At 40.6% G+C, this 22,244-nt stretch overlaps 2 protein-coding genes across 2 annotated transcripts in view; one reads left to right on the top strand and one right to left on the bottom strand.

Annotated features, from left to right (window-relative positions):
* Positions 1-5,876, top strand: part of LOC109464871 (bifunctional endo-1,4-beta-xylanase XylA-like) — an 8,960-nt gene extending 3,084 nt beyond the window's left edge. The window contains exons 2-5 of the mRNA XM_019761961.1: positions 332-460; positions 1,348-3,045; positions 4,712-4,847; positions 5,688-5,876. Of these exons, the coding sequence (XP_019617520.1) occupies positions 332-460; positions 1,348-3,045; positions 4,712-4,837 (1,953 nt within the window). The 3' untranslated portion in view covers positions 4,838-4,847; positions 5,688-5,876. The remainder of the gene's footprint in view (positions 1-331; positions 461-1,347; positions 3,046-4,711; positions 4,848-5,687) is intronic.
* Positions 5,877-10,756: 4,880 nt separating this feature from the next.
* On the bottom strand, positions 10,757-21,068 carry LOC109464863 (succinate--hydroxymethylglutarate CoA-transferase-like). Its single transcript, XM_019761952.1, has 5 exons — positions 20,998-21,068; positions 19,840-19,906; positions 13,031-13,104; positions 11,586-11,671; positions 10,757-10,831 (listed from the first exon to the last, which is right to left on the bottom strand). Exons 1-5 carry the CDS (start codon positions 21,056-21,058, stop codon positions 10,757-10,759), a joined length of 363 nt encoding a protein of 120 aa, XP_019617511.1. The 5' UTR covers positions 21,059-21,068.
* Between the last annotated feature and the right edge of the window lie 1,176 nt (positions 21,069-22,244).

Raw genomic sequence — 22,244 nt, forward strand, 5'->3', positions numbered from 1 at the left:
GCACACACAGACACACACACACACACACACACACGCGCACACACACACACACACACACACACACAGGCACGCACAGACACACACACACATACACAAACACACACACACACACACAGACACACACACACACACACATACATGCACACACACGCACAGACACACACACACGCACAGACAAACACACAAACACACAGACACACACACACGCACAGACACACACGCACACACACACACGAATGCCAACAAAAACATATCCTTCTTGGCAGAGGTAATGAAATGAAAGTACTCCTTAATTGACTGTGCCTCTGTGTCAATGGTTATTTCCCAACAGCAGACCCACTGGCTTCTGGGACCAGATCTGCAACACCAGGCCAGCAGGGAGATCATAAACCAGCTGCTATGGGGACCAATCAGCCACTACAACAACGTCCTGCCTGTACGAGTCACCCGGGGATTCGGGGTAGGTCACTTTTAACCCTTGTCCTGCTGGCATTTTTTTTACACAAGATCTGTATTAGGTTTTGATTTATATGGCACAGCCAAAGAATTTTTTGTGCACCCAATTTTTGAGCATAGGTGCACCAGTGCACCTATTCCCAGAACTGAATTTCGAGCCCTGTTAATACTTCTTAATGAACCGTGCCACTGTGTCAATGTTTACTTCGGGGAAGGTTACTTTTAAAGCGATACCGGGACTATGTAAGATTTGTCACTATTTTAAACATTGTTGTTTTACACATTTTCTTGTGCTACATTGAGCCTACCTGGGTTCTATAGAATCTAGATCATCGACTTTTACATGTCGTATTGTACCTTTAAGTTAATATCCTTTGACATTACCAGAGATCATTAATAGAACTTCAAGCTTCTGTTAATTAACTTTCTTTTAGCCTTTATTAACTTGTGAAGAACCTGGATCCTTTTGATATCCTTTCTCCCCTTCTTTGCTTTACGACATGTATATGATTGTATTGTACCTTTGATACTACCAGATCATTTATAGAAGCTTAATATGTTTGAATGTTAAATTTCTTCAAGGAGGTTATATCCTTGGTTTCTTGATTAACTTTCTTTGAGGCTTTGTTAACTTGTGAATAACCTGGATCCTTTTGGATCATTTCTCTACTTTCTTTGCTTTATGTACAATTCATAACATGCTGACTTGATATTAAGATCTAATTTCATTCCGCAATGTGTTTGTTGGACAAGGGAAGAGTTTCCAGTCCCTGGCAAACTGTTAACTTGTGAACAACCTGGATCATTTTGTTAATATGATAATTTCTCACTTTCTTTGCTTTACGTATAATTCATAGCATGCTCTTGATATGGTTTTATTTGTTGGACAAGGGAAGAGTTTCCAGTCCCTGGCAAACATACTCACGCCTTTGGGTACAGGGCCGCAGCAGGGCTACCCGTAACCAGGGGCAACCGCGGAACGACGAAGACGCAAGCTCAGGCCCGGACGCATCCGTCCACGAAATCCAGACCAGAGTGAATCCATGGCAGAAGTATGGGAAGCTGTGGGTGCACGGCGCGTCGAGACCCGACAAGCGAAGCTCGGACAACGAAGACGCGACAACAAGCCTCCTCGACGACCTTGACGTCGAGATAAGGTCAAACCCGTGGAACAAGTATGCCAACTTGTGGGTCAAAGGTCAAGGCAAGAGGGGCGCCGACGAAGAGGTAGAACCAGCTTATTCTGAGCTCAGTCCGGCGGACCAGACAAATTTTGATAAACGAGGGGGTGGGAATCCCTGGAATAAGTTTGCAAACCTTTGGGTGAAGGGCACAGGAAAGCGGTCAGTTGACGCCGATGTCGATTCTCCAACTGACCCGCTTGCTGAGAAAAGGGGGGGAGGGAATCCCTGGAATAGCTACGCAAACATGTGGGTTTCGGGTGTATCACGGCCTTCACGAAACTTTGACGATGACGACGACATGGAACTCCAGGCTAGGTCGAACCCGTGGAACACCTATTCCCAGTCTTGGGTGTCCGGGAAGGGCAAACGTAGCCCATGGGGCAAGTTCGCCCATCTGTGGGTCGAAGGTCAGTCCCAGGGCAAGAGAGGTCAAAATCCGTGGAATCGGTTCGCACACATGTGGGTGGGGGGTGCATCGAAGCCTGGCAAGAGGGGGGACACAGATTTAGAGGATCACACAATTGACCTAAGAGCAAATCCATGGAACCAGTTTGCTCATATGTGGGTGAATGGCAAGTCAAAACAAGGCAAAAGAGAAGAAGATCTAGACGATCAGGCAATCGACCTAAGATCGAACCCGTGGAATCAGTTTGCTCACATGTGGGTCGGTGGGAAGTCAAAACAAGGCAAGAGAGGAGAAGGAGAATTAGATGACCATGAAATTGATCTAAGATCGAACCCATGGAATCAGTTTGCTCACATGTGGGTCGGTGGGAAATCAAAACAAGGCAAGAGAGGAGAAGGAGAATTAGATGACCATGAAATTGATCTAAGATCGAACCCATGGAATCAGTTTGCTCATATGTGGGTGAATGGGAAGTCAAAACAGGGGAAAAGAGAGGATATTAGCGAACTAGAGGATCATGAAATTGATCTAAGAGCGAACCCCTGGAATAGATATGCTCACATGTGGGTGGGGGGAAAGTCAAAGCAAGGAAAGAAGTCTGAACCTACCACAAACCAATCTGTGCAAGGAGACAGTCTGGAAGACGGTAGTAGCCAAGAAAATCGAAGCAAAGAGTTTGAGGATAAGGAAATAGATGAGATAGCAATGCACAGTGATGGGGAACAACACGATGTTGTTAGCAAGAAGGACAACCCTTGGCAGAACTACGGGAAACTGTGGGTGGAGGGGACTGGGAAGCGAGATTCGAACACCGTTGGCTCGGTCGACCAGCGGGCATGGAACAAGCAGGCGCAGATGTGGACGAAGGGGATGAAAAAGGACGACCCGTCCGAAGAAGAAACCGAAGACGAGAATGAAGCGGTCGAAACGCGCTCATGGGGCAAACAAGCTCAACTCTGGACCCAGGGTCAGTCCAGGCGACAGAAGCGAAGCCTTGAGGTCAGTAAGTAGCCGCTCAGCTGGAGCATACGTAGCCGCACGGCCAGCACAGAGTGCATGCTATTGTAGAGGCATGCAGTAGAGGCAGCTGCTTTGATAGAACATCGATAGAGCATCTTCCATGTCCGAATAGCAAATTACACACTTTCAGTTGCATCATTTCATACAGCAGCAGAGGCAATGCCTTGAGGCTGGGGCAAAGTGCATGCTATCGTAGAGGCATGCAGTAGAGGTGGCTAGCTGCAATGGTAGAAATGGTAGAGCATCTTCCATGTCTGACATAGCAAATTACCTCATACATTTGTAGGCTTTCAGTTGCATCATTGCATCATTTCATACAAGAGAAAGCTTGTAGTATGCACCTGCAAAGTGCATGCATCGTAGAGACGCATGCAGTAGACTCAGCTGCATCTGTAGAGCATCGTCCATGTCCGATACAGCAAATTCCATGGGCTTTCAGTTGCATCATTTCATACAGCGAAGCCTCGAGGTCAGTAGTACGTAGCAGCTTGGCCTGTCACCAGTGCAGAGTGTATGCTACATGTATCGTAGAGAGCTATCATAGTAGACCCACATTGCACAATCATCATGAATATAACAAATGAATGTACTTGTGGTAGCAGCAGAGGACCATCTTCAGTTTTCTTCATAAGATCAGATTCCATTGCTTGAAGCAGCAGTGTACATGGCCAATATGATAAATAGCAATTTGAAGTAACTTTCTTCTTTTGCTTCATTCACTGCATGCATGGTAAGAGCATGCAGCAATTGTTTGAGGCATGTTTTATGCATGTAGTAAATATCCTATTTCCAGTATAGTGCTTTCATTTTCATGCATCCAACTAACTCCAACTCCAAGGTGGTGAGGGCAAACTTTCATCAACTTCATATCAAAGGAGGCTGCAATTTGGCTTTCCTTCAAGTTCAAGTCATTTCTGCAACACAAAACTGACATAAAATTACTTACATCTGCAACAAGAAAGCATAGATTGCACACCTCTTTGAAACGTGTTTTGAGAATTTCTAACTTTGATCTGTCTATATGCGTTTTACCATTGGTAAAAATAGCAACAGATAAACAATTTCAGCAGGAAATCGAAGACAGGAAATGAGATAACCTTTTCTGGGACCTTTGGCCTAACTTCCTGCCAGCATCCCCTATATAACTACAGAAACACGATCAAGCAAACATGCAAACAAAAAACTTTAAAAACATGACCTCCATACATAAGAATCTGCATTCAGGGAAAAATGTTTTAAAAGCATACCCTGTCCTTGGTGCTGAAAATGCCTTCGACACCAGACATCCTGCTAGATATGAACTCTTCCTGCTCTCTGCAGCTAAATCTGCCTTCAGACTTGGAGAAAACATTTTAATGGGCACCAGTGAGAGGCATATCAAGTATCTCAAAAGCTTAAACTCTTCAAAAACAATTACACTGCCAACTGCTGCTATACAATGTAGACGCAGTGCAATGTGAACCAGTCAAAATTGCCCTGAGAAAGGTGACAGACGGTCACCGAAACGTCAGCTGAATAAAAGACTTGGTTGAATGTGTAAAAGGTCTCTTTTTCCCACTCCAAAAACTGTGATCACAAAACCACCGCAAACACTTTGAACTTCACAATTCAGAGTAATAAGAGGCTGTTTCTGTCTTGTTTCCAGAGCCGGGGACCGAGGCGGCCCTGGACCACGTGGACCAAGTTGTGGATCGGAGGGACGGGCAAGGGCGAGCGCGTCGCTCGGAGCATCCGGGAGGTCAGGAGATCCGGCGCTGACTTTGGCTTCTGACAAAGCACAGGTAACACCTTCATATGACAGTGTACAAAATACTTTATTGAGCCAGGTTGCTCAGTGGGCAACCTACGGCAAAAGTTAGGTTGCTCATCAGAATTTTAGGTTGCCCCACCTATATATGAACCTAAAATTACTGTAAGTAATGTAACATACATAAGCCTTTGACAATATTTCTAACAGCCTTTAGTTAACTGATACTAGTAATAGCCATTAATACCTAAAATTAAAACGCACCTGCCGGATACAGTGCGCATGATTTCTTTGGCGGGAGGGGGCATTTTTAAAATTCAGGTAGCACACTGGGCTACCTAGGTTCAAAAATAGGTTGCCCAAAGTAAAATTTGGATGCCCGGGGCAACTGGGCAACCAGGTATTTTGCACGCTGTATGATATCTTGAAAGTTCATCTGTGTTGGTAGAAGTCATTATGGAAGCAGTTTAAACATCTAACTTCCAACACAATAGATTGGACTTACCCATATTTTTGGCTGTACAACTCGAGTCTTTGTCAAGGAATGTACATTGCTGAGTTTCACAGTCAAAAATTTGAGTAAGTCCAATCTTTTGCGTTGGAAATTAGAGTTTAAACTGCTTCATAATAACCTTCATATGATATTTGAGTTTGAGTTTGGCCCCAATGATTTATATAAGTTTATGGATCACATCTGCACACGCATTGATTTTCGCCAATATATATAACATGTAGCAGTAACTTTCAAACCTTGGACCTCTCTTGCAGTATCATACATACACTTTTTTTGTTATTGTTATTAATGGATGAAGATGAATTATTTGTTACGTGCAAATAAAAATCGCTAATAATGCCATCTTGTTTATTTCTTTAGATGACTCGACCAGATGACAACACGTGATGTGCTGATCAACAGCAGGATGACTACAAACGATCACGACCAAAGGAGACTCTTCTCAGTCGAATACATTTCTTATGTACAAAAGACTATTTTCAGAACTGTAACGGAGGCAACCTCATGTGTACGTCGTCTAATTATAAGTGTTATGTGCTTCGGAGGCCAGTTTTTTTCTGAGCCTGAAACAGAGACAAGCACAGAGACGTACAAGTTGTACGGCGTTGCCTAGAAGGATGGAAAATACTAGATATACGAGCTGCAAGTATTCTGCAGGAAAAATAGGAATAAACACTCACTGGAAGTTTTAAAGAATCAGATGCTTTTTTGTCATTCTTTCCAGTTCTGGTACTAGTATGTTTAATTTGTTTAGCAAATACAAATACAAGAACTTAATTGACACAACAGATTTGAAAGTCATCAAGTTTCTTAAGATCTTAAACTGGTACATCATGATTCTGTATCTGTATCTGTACAGTCGGTATAACCGCCTTTCGGCGTAACACACCAGCTTCTGTATCTGTATTGCCGGTATAACCGGCCTTCGGCTTAACACACCAGCTTCTGTATCTGTATAGCTGGTATAACCACCTTTCGGCGTAACACACCAACTTCTGTATCTGTATATAGCCGGTATAACCGCCTTTCGGCGTATCACACCAGCTAATGTGTTGTAGACATGTACAGACAGATACGTGGGTACAACAAAATTGACATACATACAAGACAATTGATGAATCAACTTACTAGACTAAGTATACTGCTTGTTCTAAGGTCTAAACATAAATCAATATATATATCCCTACTTGTCCAGAGTAAGGATCTCATACTCAAGTTTTAGTGAATTTCTGATTCCACCCATTGTTGCTGATTCTGTTGACATTTTCCCACAAGCTCCCATGAGGAAACAAACTGACCCTTGTGGCTAATATAATTATCAGTAATGATAGCTTAATTAATGAAGCCAGGGAAAACGAAGTGACTAGAGCACAAGACAGTGTACTAATGAACATGGTTACTTCCTTCCTAATGGAGCCCCCATGGGAGTGTTGAACCGTGATTTATTTTACACCAAAAAGCAGTTACTCAAGCAACTGGATATGATTTTGAAAACGTCAGACGTTTCAGCTAGTATCCACTAGCTTTCGTCAGTGACTGACAGACCAGAGGTGAAATACAGGTTTATAAGCACAAAATGATATCCAGTTGCTCAAGTAACAGTTTACTGCTTTTACTAAAAGTTTTAGGGGAATCTTATTACCTGGATGTCTAACCTTCACTGACGTGTAATTTATTTTATTTTATTTTATTTGCATGGATTTATAAGCATCAGATAGCAAGTGAAATAGGATCCTTCGCTCAAGAACATAAAACATACAAAATTGTAACATGTAATTTCCAGCACAAGAAATTTGACTTACCCAAATTTTTTACTGTAAAACTCCAGGCTTCTCTAATGATGAACTTTCAAGACAAAACCAAAGAATTGTATAAGGATCTTCAATTGGGTCTAAGAGAGAAACTCTTTAGGGTTGGAGGCTGACTCATGCAATCCTACCGGGTGCTGATTTTAAGATCTCGTTGTTACTAGTGTAACTGACGAAAGGTAGTGGATGCTACCTGAAACATCTGACCGCTTCCAAAATTATATCCAGTAGCTTGAGTAACTGAGTTTGCTTATTACATGGATGTCTGAACCTTTACCAATATGTGTTTGTTTCATTTTAATCTTGTTATATGAATAAGATATGAAACGTTTTGTATCTTTTTATTTGTGCTTTTTACAAAATGTAGGTCAAGAAACCTAAGGCGATTTTCTTCTCACTTTCTTTCCAAAGCATTTTCGTCATTCACAGATGCGGTCCACACCCCCACAATCCTTTCTAATGCAGCCTCTAAGTGTCTATTTCGCACGGTATAAAAGAACACAAAAGGTCAAAAGGAGGCATCATGATTGAATAATCAACTCCTAATCACTCTCGCACGATTTTGAATCTCTCCGTTGTCTGACGAAAGGCAGTGGATACTAGCTGAAACATCTGACTGTTTCCAAAATCATATCCAGTTGCTTGAGTAACTGCCTTTTTTTTGCATATCTCATTACCTGGATGTCTAACCTTTGTTTGCCCTTGTTTCATTGGAAGCTTGTGATATATGAATAAGAAATGAAACATTTTGTATCTTTTTATTTGAATGTGCTTTTTACAAAATGTAGGTCAAAAAATCTAAGGTGATTTTCTTCTCACTTTCTTTCCAACTCATTTTCGTCATACTCAGTCTGTGGTCCACACCCCCACAATCCTTCCTAATCCGGTCTCTAAGTGTCTATTTCGCACGGAATAAAAGAACACAAAAATTCAAAGGATGCATCCTGATTGAAAAATCAACCCCTAATCACTCTCGCATGATTACGCTGGCTTGTGGCTTAGACACAGGCCTTTGATGAGCAAACATAATGTAACATAAAACAAAATCGTAAAGTTCAAAAAACATGTCATGACTTTCAAGCCTTGTTAAAGTGTATTTAGCAGTTAAGTGACACCATAACAAGAAGATCCAAAACACATTATAACGTTCGATTGGAAGAACTGCAAAGATAATAAAGATGCCGCTACTTGAAAGATTCTTAAGTACAGATTATCCTTAAGGCTTAAGTTAAAATGGTTCTTTGATGCCCATGTACGTGCTAACATGAAAGCAGACAGGCAATATGCAATAAAAGGATATAGAAGGTATTTGTATCAGGATCTGTATTGGTTAGCCAGTTTAACTGCACTTTGGTGCAACACACCAGCTTCTGTATCATTATGTATAGCCTGTATAACCGCCCATCGGCGTAACACACCAGCTTCTGTATCTATATAGCCTGTACAACCACACTTCAGCGTAACACACCAGCTTCTAGATCTGTATCTGTATAGCCGGTATAACCGCCCTTCGGCGTAACACAGCAGCTTCTGTATCTGTATTGCCGGTATAACCACCCTTCGGCGTAACACACCAGCTTCTGTATCTGTATAGCCGGTATAACCACCCTTCGGCATAACACACCAGCTTCTGTATCTGTATAGCTGGTATAACCGCGCCCTTCGGTGTAACACACCAGCTTCTGTATCTGTAAAGCGGGTATAACTGCCCTTCAGCGTAACACACCAGCTTCTGTATCTGTATAGCCTGTATAACCACACTTCAGCGTATCTGTATAGCCGGTATAACCGCCCTTCGGCGTAACACACCAGCTTCTCTCTCTCTCTATATATATATATATATGATTCTGTATAGCTGGTATAGCCACCCTTCGGCATAACACACCAGCTTCTGTATCTGTATAGCCGGTATAACCGCCCTTCAGCATAACACACCACCATTGCAGGCACGCGGTGTGGCGGCAGCCGGCTACATTACACCGAACAACTTGTTACATCTAACCCTTGAACATCTAACTCTAGACATTGTTTAAAGCTATCTGGTGAAGATACCCCTACTGTACTTCCACTTGCTTTGACTCTACAGTATTCAAATGACACTTCCTTTGGACTATTCAAATGACTACGGACTTTCTTTGGGCAAAGTGATGATGACATGTACTTTTTTTTAGTATGTCCCTCTAGACTTCTTCATTAGGAAGTAGCAAGTCCCAAGTGTCATAACGTGGAAGTAATTGGCATCCTCAAGTTAACGATGACACAAAGTGATACAGTGACCTACAAATGTATATATACAAGGCTCGAAAATCATTTTTGGGAATACATGTAGGTGCACTGGTGCACCCAACCTAAAATATTAGGTGAACAAAAAGTCTTTTGGGTGCACCATATAAAACCAAAACTAATTACAGATCTTACTGCTCCTCTTCTGAGCTTGAATCTGAAATGGGGGCTAACTTTAAAGTTTAAGTTACAACAAAGATTTTATAATTTTTCTGACACTTGTACACCAAGAATATCCTGCATACTATCATATACATAATGTGTACAAAAATATCTACAAAAATAATTGGGTGCACAGCTCCAATTTTGGGTGCACTAAGGTGAACATGCACCCAGTATTTCCAGCCCTGTTATCCAAAGACAAATCAAACTCTACAAATGGATGAATTATGGAGATTACTTCTGGAGATTTCAAGTGACATCTATTACATCTATCACTCTTCTTCAGCATCACGAAAATGAACTTAGAGAACTAGTCAACACTAATTACAAGTTAATGTCAAAGACAAAATATAAACATGTTAATATTAAAAATTACCAAATAATAACACAAATCAAATAAACTAACTGTAATTTCCAACACATGAAATTTGACTAACCCAAATTTTTGACTGTAAAACTCCAGATATCTACATTCAACGATGAACTTTCAGGATGCAACCGAAGAAATTGTATGAAGTTCTTCAATCGGGGCCCAGATGACACTACGTCATACAGTGACCTACACTGTATATATCCAAAGACAAATCAAACTCTACAAATGGATGAATTATGGAGATTACTTCTGGAGATTTCAAGTGACATCCGTTACATAACTCTTCTTCAGCATCACAAAAATGAACTTAGAGAACTAGTCAACACTAATCACAAGTACAAGTAAACAATCACACCAAGCCATACAGTGACCTACATTGTATATATTCAAGGGAAGTCAAATTCTACTACTGGATGAATTATGAAGATTACTTCTAGAGATTTCAAGTGACATTTGATTTGATTTGGTTTATTGAAATTGCAATTGTGCAATACATGTGGGACAAAGGCAGCTATTGCTGGTGTTGTGTCCCACACATGGGAACAAATACAGGACAGACAATACTCATTTTCACTTAAGCTTGGGTTAAGTGGGGGAAAGTCGTGTAAAATGCCTTTCCCAAGGGCACAAGATCGGTGACATGTCAGGACTCGAACCCGGGACCTCTTGGTTCTGAGTCGAGCACGCTGCTGTTGCGCCACACAACCCAACATTCAACTATCTTTTCCAGCATCAAAAAAATTAACTGAGATAACACTATTATTAATAATTATGTATGACAATTCCTGTCCATTACAGTAAAGCTACTCAGTGTTAGTAAGATTTACCTGTTTGATAATCTTGGCCCCCTTTGGATCTTTGAGGTTTACAGCAATACTCTGAAAATAAAAGGCAAATTTGTCATTCTTTTTTACATGTATTTCAAATAGCTACACATGAAAGGGCATCATTGCTATAATGTATTGAAGTGGCTTTTATCCCCACAAGCCTTTGAATTTTTACTTAATATGATATAAATTACTAGCGATAAATTCAAAAGAAGAAAACAAGATACTGACTGTATCTTTAGATGTATTTCTAATAGGTTACATGAAAGGGCATCTGTCATTCTGGACTTCAAAGAACAAATAAACCCCCAATCGTTTTTAGAGCTCCTTTAGCGAACGAGCAAACAAATGAACGAAGGTTAAGCTTCAGAGCCCGTATAGGACTTGTGAGCCACAGCCGGACACACAAGACCTGATGTGATGTTCATTGGTCATCGTCGACTACGACGGACGAACAACAACAACTGTACTAGTGACTAGTACTGGTACCTTGTTGGATTCTGGGTTTTTATGACAAACTTTAAGTCTGAGGGAGAACAAGTCTTAATGTACATTTACCATTAAAGCATCCAACGCAATTTCACGCCAGAAAAAAACTGGACTTTTCTGGTCATAATGTGGAAAGTGAAATACAGAGAGATACAAGTAACATGCCAGGGAGTCGGTCTGCTAGAGAGAACAGTTTGCAGCAAACTGTTCTCTGTACTGTACTGTACTCCCTTGGCCAATTTCTACTCTTTCCAGCTGCCTCCTGAAGCCTGGTGGAGGCTACATTGAAGCTTAAGGCACAGTACTGTTACAGTACCTTCTTGTTCCTGTTGACTGAGAGGAAGTAGGCTGACTCTGTTCCACAGAAGGGCGGACCCCAGGTTCGCGTGTCATCCCCCGTACCTGCAAAACAACCAGACATGCCGATCAGAGATGGCAGACTTCATCCCCTCCATCCTATTCTGGGCATAAATGATAGATCATTCCTTCGTTCATTCATTTGTTTGTTCATTCATTCATTCATTCATTTGTTCCTTCCTTCATTTGTTCTTTCATTCATTATTTTGTTCATTCATTTTTATTCCTTCATTTGTTCCTTCATTTGTTCCTTCATTCGTTCGTTCCTCAATCATTCATTCATTCCTTCAATCATTCATTCATTCAAATTCACATTCTTCCCCACCAACCTCTGCTTGAAGAGAAATTAAACCTTCCAGCTTGCAGAGTTAGTCAAAATATGGAACTAGTCAAATTTTTACAGACATCAACCAGCAGTTTTGCCTAACTTGACAACACCACTATGTGTGCCTTTGCACCAGCGAGACTGCCTCACTAAGTTAGCCTAACTGCGTAATCAGACACAGTTAAGGTCAGTACCCTCTATGGAGAAATTATGCATAATTTTGCACTCTTAGATTAATCCCTAGGGGTCATTCATGGCTGCTATGTACTTCTAACATCATTTTTTACTTTTAACTTGCGATATTAGCCCAAAAGCCAACTGCAGGACCTGGTATATACATGTGTAGAACCTGCAAAGAAGGCTACAACAGGTTGTAAAGTCAGCTGAAGACTGTAGTTCTCTATCATCATATCCCCCTCCACTCCCTGTCAGAGGCCTGCTGTGGCCTGTCACCTGCAGGTTTTTCACAGTTTATGAAGAACCCTGCTCCAATCTTTGCAGGGACCAGTCTGGATCAGATATACATGACCCATTTACTGTTGAGGCAAGGCCAATAACTCCAAGCATTTATTCACTAGAAGGCCAGACTGATTTGATTATATGGATGTCATCCTCTGGGCACCCTAACATGCAGAATATGTACTGCGCCTGCACAGAACCCTGGATTTTTGCGGTTTTCGCTGGATGTTTGGTCAATGTTGCATCAGAATTTTGCCTGTTGTAGACGATATATTTTCCGACCTTACATTTGGAAACGACAGACATTAACATTATATGCATGAATACGACCTTATATGAGATGTTCTATACATTACAGGCTTTGTGCAGGTGCAGTACGTTCTGCTGACGTGCTGGGTGCCCTAAAACTGATGCTACTACCAAAAGAAATCACCATGCAGGGTATCAAGTATGTATGGGAGCACAAATGCAACTAACTGTTGCATGTATTTCAATAGCTAAATTTTTCCTGGTTATGGAAACTTTTTTACCTTTGAAACCGTGAGTGTCAAAGTTTTTCTACACCATGAGTGACAAAATTCATCCTCCAAATTTTATTCTCTCCTTGTCTAGTGCCCTACCTGGTCTCTCCACCTTGATGACCTCTGCTCCAAGGTCACCCAGGATCATCGTTGCAAAAGGCCCGGCCAAGACCCTGGGAACAAACAACAATAGCCTTTACTAAACATTATAATTATATTAACTGTCACACAAATATCTTTCTGTATCTGTAGCTGTATCGGTAGAGCCGGTATAACCATCCTTCAGCGTAACACTCCAGCTGATCCTATGATCTTTGTAAGTTATGTGACACATAAAAAGAAGGCAAAGTCCAGATCCTATGAAATACTTATAAGGGTTCACTCAACCACTCACAGATTACCAGATATGTTCCTTATTAAGCCTGTTTTTTTCTAATACACATTGTTTTCCCATTGTGTACATCTTGGTCTTGAACAGGAAAAACAGCTATCCTAAATGAAGCTCAGCAGAAGTCATATACCTTAGGTAACCTTTCAGATTTCCAGCCCTAAGCCCGGGGCCCCCCAAAACACTGACAGTGACAAGTTAAGTTACAGAAACTAAAAATCAATCATCACTATCACAGCATCAATCGCCTTAAAAAAAACCTTAAAGTTTTTTTTTAAAGCAGATATCACAAACTTACTTAATGACTTTCTTGAACTCCACCCAAGAATGCAACTTGCATTCTTATTGCAAGACAACAAATCGTCAAACAAACGCAAGAAGGAACAGTAAAACAACCTACATTTTGTACCCATAACCACAAAACACCAGGCTGGACTCTATAGGTGCAGCTCTCCATCTACCATCCAACAGACAAGTAACCCTGTCTGGAAACGTTCGAAGGATTTACATCGTAAAAGAAAAACGCTGTCCTGGCAAAAATCCTGTCTCGTGGAAAAACGCCAAATGAAAATACTCTGGCAAGGATAAAATCAAACTACATCTTACAAGCTTGAAACCTTGGCTCACAGCAAAGGAAAAAAGCAGTTAACAATCTGGAAGATAAATACAAAGCTTAAATCCTGTCTAATGGAAAAACGCCAAATGAAAATACCCTGACCAACCCCAGCAAGGATAAAATAAAACTGCATCTTACAAGCTTCAAACTTTGGCTCACAGCAAAAAAGCAGTTAACAATCTGGAAGTTCGAGAGAAATCAGCTTTTCTCCTGTCTCGTGGAAAAATGCCAAATGAAAATACTCGACTATCTTGTCAAGAATACAAGAACAAAATAAAACTGCAACTTACCGGGGTACTAGTTACTGTACAAGCTGGCTCACAGCAGAAAAACAACTATGCTTATTACTTAGTAATAATAAGAGGAATCAGCTTTTCTCCTAGACTAACCAGTCTGTACTAATCTCCTAGACTTGAACGTCGTCCAAGCCAGTCTGGTTTGTCGGCCTCATAAAAGGACAATCCTGTCTCTATTCCTTCACGTCGCCTGGCAGCCTGATTTCGTGGTGGTCACAACTCCACGTCTGGGTCAGACATAACAAAGATGACACTCTCTCCTATGATTACTGAACAGACTGTGAGGCAAGGTCTCAGAAGATCTGCACTTAACTCAAAATGAAACCAAACTTGAACAATAATAAAAAAAACGTTCTGAAATTTAACTTTGATGATTCAGATGATGTTCCTTGAATAGTTTCATCAGGTTGGTAAGTCAGTTAAAGTCACTGAGTAGCTAAGAGACTCTTTTCACACAACCAAGTCTTTTATTCAGCTGTCTTTTTGGTGACCGTCTGTCATCTTCCTCAGGGCAATTCTGACTGGTTCACATTGCACAGCACAGGTGTCGCTGCTATAGATGCATTCCCAATTGTACAATATCTACATGATATTTACATATCTACACATATATGTGATTACAGGGAAATATATCAATGCGTTCCCAAACGTATGTATAACTCTTATTTCTTAAGAATCCTTAAACGTTTGCTTTTCGTTAGATATCACAGCCTCGAGTATTCTCTTTCCTCACATGATGACAAACGACCTGAGTTCACAACCACCTGTGTTTCGCACTGAACTTCTGAAACCCTCCCCTCCGGCATCACCAGCGATCCACTCTGCCAGCCGCCAGCCTGGACAAGATTTACACAAAGTCTCCGACCTTGTTCAAGACTGAGGGGAGATTTACACAGCCAGAGTCTGATCTCATCATATCTACCCCATTTACTATTCCTGTCTGTTTGAACGATGTCCTACAGCCACAGGCATTCCTAGAAAGGCCGAGGAAAAAAATGTTGTGTTTCCTGTTTCAGTTCTGAAAAAAATAGGGTTGTAGGTACAGGGATTATCTTTCCTTCTTTCCTTTTTTAAGAGACTTTGGCAATCTGTAGTGATCCAACGTATACAATAAAACTTGCATGAGGACTAGTACTTTCTTTTTCATTGTCAATATTGGAAATCCGATTATACAACGTCTCATCACTCAGGTGTCAGATCATGGAGATAGAAAAGGTCGATCATCTTGAAAAATTTTGTCTCCGACCTTATTCAAGACTGGGGGGAGATTTACACAGCCAGAGTCTGATCTCATCATACCTAACCCATTTACTATTCCTGTCTGTAACCCTGTCCCAAAGACACAGGCATTCTTTAGGCCATGCCAATTCAATTGGTTGGTTCTCGGATTTGCCTCTTAATTTTTTTCTGATTTGCCAAAAAAAAAAGATCATTGTTCTGAATCAACTCAAATATGTTCATATTTTGCCATCTCTAGTGACTTATACAATAAAACTTGCATGAGGACTGTTTCTTTTTGAATGTCAATGTTGGAAATCCGATTGTACAATGTTTCATCACTCAGGTGTCAGATCATGGAGATAGAAAAGGTCGATCAGCTTGAAAATTTTGTCTCCGACCTTGTTCAAGACTGAGGGGAGATTTACACAGCCCCAGTCTGATCTCATCATATCTAACCCATTTCCTATTCCTGTCTGTAACCCTGTCCCACAGCCACAGGCATTCCTAGAAAGGCCGAGGAAAAAAATGTTGTGTTTCCTGTTTCAGTCCTGAAAAAAATAGTACCGTAGGTGTCAGTAGTTAGGGATTATCTTTTTTTATTTCCTTTTTTAAGAGATTGGCAATCTGTAGTGATCCAAGTTATGCAATATGAGGAGTTGAGGACTCTTTCATTTTCAATATCAATGTTGGAAAACCGATTGTACAATGTTTCATCACTCAGGTGTCAGATCATGGAGCTAGAAAAGGTCGATCATCTTGAAAAATTTTGTCTCCGACCTTGTTCAAGACTGAGGGGAGATTTACACAGCCCCAGTCTCATCACATCATATCTAACCCATTAACTATTCCTGTCTGTAACCCTGTCCCAAAGACACAGGCATTCCTAGAAAGGCAGAGGGAAAAAATGTTGTGTTTCCTGTTTCAGTCCTGAAAAAAATAGGGTCGGTAGGTAGGGATTATCTTTTTTATTATTGTTTTAGACTTTGCAATCTGTAGGGATACAATAAAACTTGCATGAGGACTCTTTCTTTTTGAATGTCAATGTTGGAAATCCGATTGTACAACGCCTCATTACTCAGTCAGGTGTCAGATCATGGAGCTAGAAAAAGGTCGATCAGCTTGAAAATTTTGTCTCCGACCTTGTTCAAGACTGAGGGGAGATTTACACAGCCCCTGTCTGATCTCATCATATCTAACCTATTCACTATTCCTGTCTACAACCCTGTCCCAAAGCCACAGGCATTCCTAGAAAGGCCGAGGGAAAAAATGGTGTGTTTCCTGTTTTAGTCCTGAAAAAAATAGGGTCGGTAGGTAGGGATTATCTTTTTTATTATTGTTTTAGACTTTGCAATCTGTAGGGATACAATAAAACTTGCATGAGAACTCTTTCTTTTTGAATGTCAATATTGGAAATCCGATTGTACAACGTCTCATTACTCAGTCAGGTGTCAGATCATGGAGCTAGAAAAAGGTGATCAGCTTGAAAATTTTGTCTCCGACCTTGTTCAAGACTGAGGGGAGATTTACACAGCCCCTGTCTGATCTCATCATATCTAACCCATTAACTATTCCTGTCTGTAACCCTGTCCCACAGCCACAGGCATTCCTAGAAAGGCCGAGGAAAAAAAATATTGTGTTTCCTGTTTCAGTTCTGAAAAAAAGAGGGTCGTAGGTAGGGAGTAACGTTACGTTTTTTTTTCTTTCCTATTTCTAATCTGTAGTGATTCAACTTATACAATTAAAACATGCATGAGGACTTTTCATTTAAGGCTTTTAAAAAAATGTTGTGTTTCCTGTTTCAGTTCTGAAAAAAAGAGGGTCGTAGGTAGGGAGTAACGTTACGTTTTTTTTTCTTTCCTATTTTTAATCTGTAGTGATTCAACTTATACAGTTAAAACATGCATGAGGGCTTTTTCATTTAAGGCTTTTAAAAAAATGTTGTGTTTCCTGTTGAATTCAATGTTTTTTTTTACTGAATTTTGGGACGGGAGCTGGAAAAGGTGCTTCGCCTGTTCTCCCTCCCTTTCCACATATCTGGTGGAAAATCTTAATAAACAAACAAAAAAAATAGGGTCAGTAGGTTGGGTTTTTTTTCTTTCCTTTTTTAAACTTCTAGTGATCCAATTTATAAAATAAAACTTGAATGAGGACTCTTTCATTTTTAACGTCAATGTAATTGTTGGAAAACTGATTGTACAACGTTCAAACTTTCATCACTCAGGTGTCAGATCTTGGAGCTAGAAATGGTCGATCAGCTAGAAAAATTTATGTCCCTTGCAGGGATCCACACAAAAGAAGGCTCCAGTTGGCAGTTTTTTCCAGGGTCGGCGGGAAACAGGAAACACAACAATTTTGTTCCTTGGCCTATAAAGCCACAGTCGAGACTAAAAACATTAGAACTGCATTAAAAATCAATGTCAATGTTGGAAAACTGATTGTACAGCGTTTCATCACTAAGGTGTCAGATCATGGAGCTAGAAAAGGTTGATCAGCTAGTAAAAGTATGTCCCTTGCAGGGGTCCGCACAAAAGAAGGCTACAGTTGGCAGTTTTTTCTAGGGTTGGTCGGGAAACAGGCAACACAGCATTTTCTTAGGCCTAAAATTATACAGATGTGTGGGATCCCACCTGTTTCTGAATTGTTGGCAAGATCAGTTACTCCCTACTCAATTGATTTAATGCCTGTCTGTCTTTGTTGGCATACGAGTTTTGGAGCCTGCTAGCCTCTACCAGACCAACAACGTGGGTTCTACTTCAAAACTGTTGAAATTTAGCCAAAAAGGGAGAAGTGCAAGGGTCCACATAAAAAAGGTTAGGGTCGGCAATTTTTTTCAGGGTCAGTCGGGAAACAGGAAACACAACAATTTTGCTCCTTGGCCTATAAAGCCACAGTCGAGACTAAAAACATTAAAACTGCATTAAAAATCAATGTCAATGTTGGAAAACTGATTGTACAGCGTTTCATCACTAAGGTGTCAGATCATGAAGCTAGAAAAGGTTGATCAGCTCAAAAAATTAATTATGTCCTTTGGAGGGATGCTAGCCTGGGTACCATCCTGGTTATTAGTTTACGTCCACTCCCACAGTTGCTCCCACCAACTGACCAGGATGGTACCCAGGCTACAGTGATGCAGGAGTCCACAGAAATAAAGGCTAGAGTCGGCAGTTTTTTCCATGGTAGGTCGGGAAACAGGAAACACAACGTTTTTTTCTTAGGCCTCAGGCTAAAGCCACAGTCGAGACTAAACACATTAGCACTGCTGGAACATTGCTCCCTGCAGGTGCTCTTGATGTGGTTTTGGCATTGTTATTTGGAATAGTTGTGGGTTGGCCAAGAAACCACAAAGCTGAGACACACTTCCTCAGCATCTTGCAGACTCAGCACCTTTCTACTCTCCAAGCAGAGGTTTGGGTTATTTTTGGCGTGTTTTTAGGCTTTTTTATCTGGGTTTCCTTCTTGCACTGGAATTTTTTTTTTACTCAACCCAAAAAAAATTCCAGTCTAAAAAAAGAAACCCTAAAAAAACCCTAGAAACAACCCCAAACCCAAACCTCTGCTTGGAGAGTAGTACCTTTCTTGGTTACCACAACAATTAAGAACAAGAAATCATTGATTGAACCAGACTTCCATGTCATTGAAATATTTTGGGTTTTCGTGACCTTAAAGTTCACTTCATTTCCTATGATTGGTCTTTGTCATTCACTTGAACCCCACTGTTACAAAAGTATAGACAAGCCAAACTTCTAGCGTCTGTTAATTGTGACCCAAACTGATGGAGTTTGCAACATCCTCAGAAGCCCTACTGTTAACAAACATGTTCTGCACTTTTCCCATCTCACTTCTTATACTCTTACTAGTACTTTGATTTAAAGCCAGCTGGAGGGTCAACCAAGGTAATGTCACGGCTCCATCTGGTTTTGATTGCTAGTTGTTCAGAGAGAAGTCTTGAACTCCTGAAGGTCTAGGACTTTTAAGGTGTTAGACATGACAAGCATCCAGTGGTGTTAGCATAATTGTAGTTAGGGTTGTTGATTTAGATTCTAACAGTTCTGAATAACTTTTGGGACATCCTCTCTGGTCCCATGTTTGAGGACAGCCACACCTTGAGCATGTTACAGACCCACCACACTTTCTGATAAAACTAGAGGTCCTTCCCAGTTTGAGTGGATCACCTTATTTGATATAGTCTGGTCCTAAGTAGCTTGTGCTTGGCTACCATACAAACCTGTACATGTGATACATATTAACTAGCCTAACTAAACTGCGCTCCTACTAGTGGCCCTTGGGGAGAGGTCAATAACCACTGGTAGCAAGAGATTTTGTACCACAGGCATGAAAAAGAAAAAACAGCAACATTTCATGTCCATTCTGAAGCAATAGGCCTTACCTTGTCAAGTCTAACACCCTGATTCCACTTAGAGGTAGGTCAGCTGCTGCCACACTACTGCAAAATCCTGCAAAAACAAGAGCACTGAAGAATGATACTGTAAATGGTCAAAAGCAAAGATGCATTGAAATCAGCTAAATTAAAAGCAATTTGCACCCTTATCTAGCCTTTATCTAAAAGATCAATATATGTAGTACACACAGGTTAAATGTAGTAAAAAATCTCTGCTAGTAACGTTACATTTCAACAACACTGAACTATTCGAATTCTAGACTGCAAGTCGGGTGACCAACACCCCATATATTAAGCAGACTTGCAATCTAGTACTAGACCACACATCTACTAGTACTGCTGTCACTTCTTTGGAGTCCTTCAGGCTGTACAGAAGACACTTATCTCTGATCCCACTTGTGCAGTACTAATTATAAGTATTGGCATGCATGTAATCTGCCGTTTGGAAGGAAACTGCTAGGAGGATCACCAAAAGAACACTCACGTAATAAGAATATGTCATCCATAAAATAACTTCAGTGGGGTGTTTTGATAATACTGAGCGCTTTTTGATGTTTTAATCATGAAATTAACGTTAGATCTGACACTGCATAATAGAATACAAACGTTAACGTTATAGCATACAAATCAGGAGGGCTTATAATAGATTACTAGTATCACCCGCCCTCAACCTTGACACCGAGTGTTCAGCCATGAACTTGTCAAAAACAGACATAACACAGAGGACTGGTAAATCTGATTCTGATTCAACTTGCTTATCTGCCCCCCTCCCCCATGCCATGTGAACTTTGTCATCACTAATCCTGAACTTTTACATCTGTAACGTTACATGTGTAACAGGCCAATAACTGCGTTACTATAGCATGCCTATGTAGCTGCGTCTATCTAAAAGCTATGGATTATGGAATATGACATTTATCTTTTGCTTGTCGGTGCATAAACGCCCCCATCGAACGCAAGCGGCCAAGTTAAAAAGCGCGCCAGTTCGGTGGGCATTTAAACGTTTAAATTTTCACAACTTCACAACTCCATAAAAGTTCCTACAACTATCGCATGCGTACAGAAATGATACCAGAATGTTCGTAAGTTCTTCAGAGTACGTTTGGGTTGTTGAAATCGGGTAGAAAAGCAAGGAAAGGGGCGTACTTCTGGTGTGAAGTTTCGGCAACAGCAGACGAAATGCCATTTTCGAAGCAGCAGACGCCATTTTGTGATGACATCATCACTGGGCTGCTGGTTACTGCACTTCATGATATATCAGATAGGTGTCGCTAATATTAAAATACTAGTACTAGTAAGTTATACGTTAATGTTACTTTAAAATAAGCTTGTTTTGCAGTGTGTTTTTATGTGTTCGTGTATTTTATGCTCAACATCAAATAAATTACTATGGGTTGAATCTGACAAATAGAGAATAAAGTTTTTTGTCTTCTTTTCAACATGGAACATCTGGTTTGTACCTACTTGGTTGAAGTACCTTCATTTTTCATTAGGTGGCGCTTTAGCAAGGACCTACACGGGGTTTATGAGAACGCTTGATACCGACATAAATCAATGGGTGTTTCGGGATTTCGGGTGGGTGGTGAGCACTACATGGGGACATGAATACTGCATGGGACCAAGGATGGGACTTCAATAACACTATTTTACGCCAAAAACATTTACTCAAGCAACAACTGGATATGATTTTGGAAACGGTCAGACGTTTCAGCTAGTATCACTACCTTTCGTCAGTGACTGAGAGACCAGAGGAGAGATGCAGGATCATGCAGGTTTATATGCACAAACTATTGATTGATGTGCAAATAAAGTGAAGTCGAAAGGGAACAAAAGTCAGACAAGTCAAGACAGGATAATGCAAATTAGTCAGAAAGCTCCTGTTATACAGAACAGGAACTTCTATTTTATTTCATCCTTCATCCTTCTGAAACAAAAACTCAAAAAAAGACCACTTGACTGTTTATGAAGTGTACAGTGTGTTGCTCAGGTTGAGTGACATTTCAAAAAAGCTAAGTTTCAAAAATTTACGATGCCCTAGACTTAAACCTAACCTGATTATAATTACGCTACAGCCTACTTTATGTAAAGACCTTTGCTCTCAAAGCCAATGTATTCATATATTTTGGATCCATTCTAGGACAAGGTGGCCACTACTTGTACTAGAATACAGGCAAAATACACGAAAAATAAAGGCTAAGACAACAAAAGACTTTCGCTTTAGACTACAACTAACTTTAACACTAGAATACAACTATTCTCAACACTATACTACAACTATTCAACACTAAACTGCGCTTACGTTGGTGAAGGTTAGACATTCGGGTAATAAGATACGCCAAAAAACAGTTACACAAGCAACTTAATCTACTTTTCTCCTGCAGTCTCTATTGTCA

This window comes from Branchiostoma belcheri, unplaced genomic scaffold, assembly GCF_001625305.1.
Source record: "Branchiostoma belcheri isolate BF01 breed outbred unplaced genomic scaffold, Haploidv18h27 scaffold142, whole genome shotgun sequence".
NCBI classification, from domain to species: domain Eukaryota; kingdom Metazoa; phylum Chordata; class Leptocardii; order Amphioxiformes; family Branchiostomatidae; genus Branchiostoma; species Branchiostoma belcheri.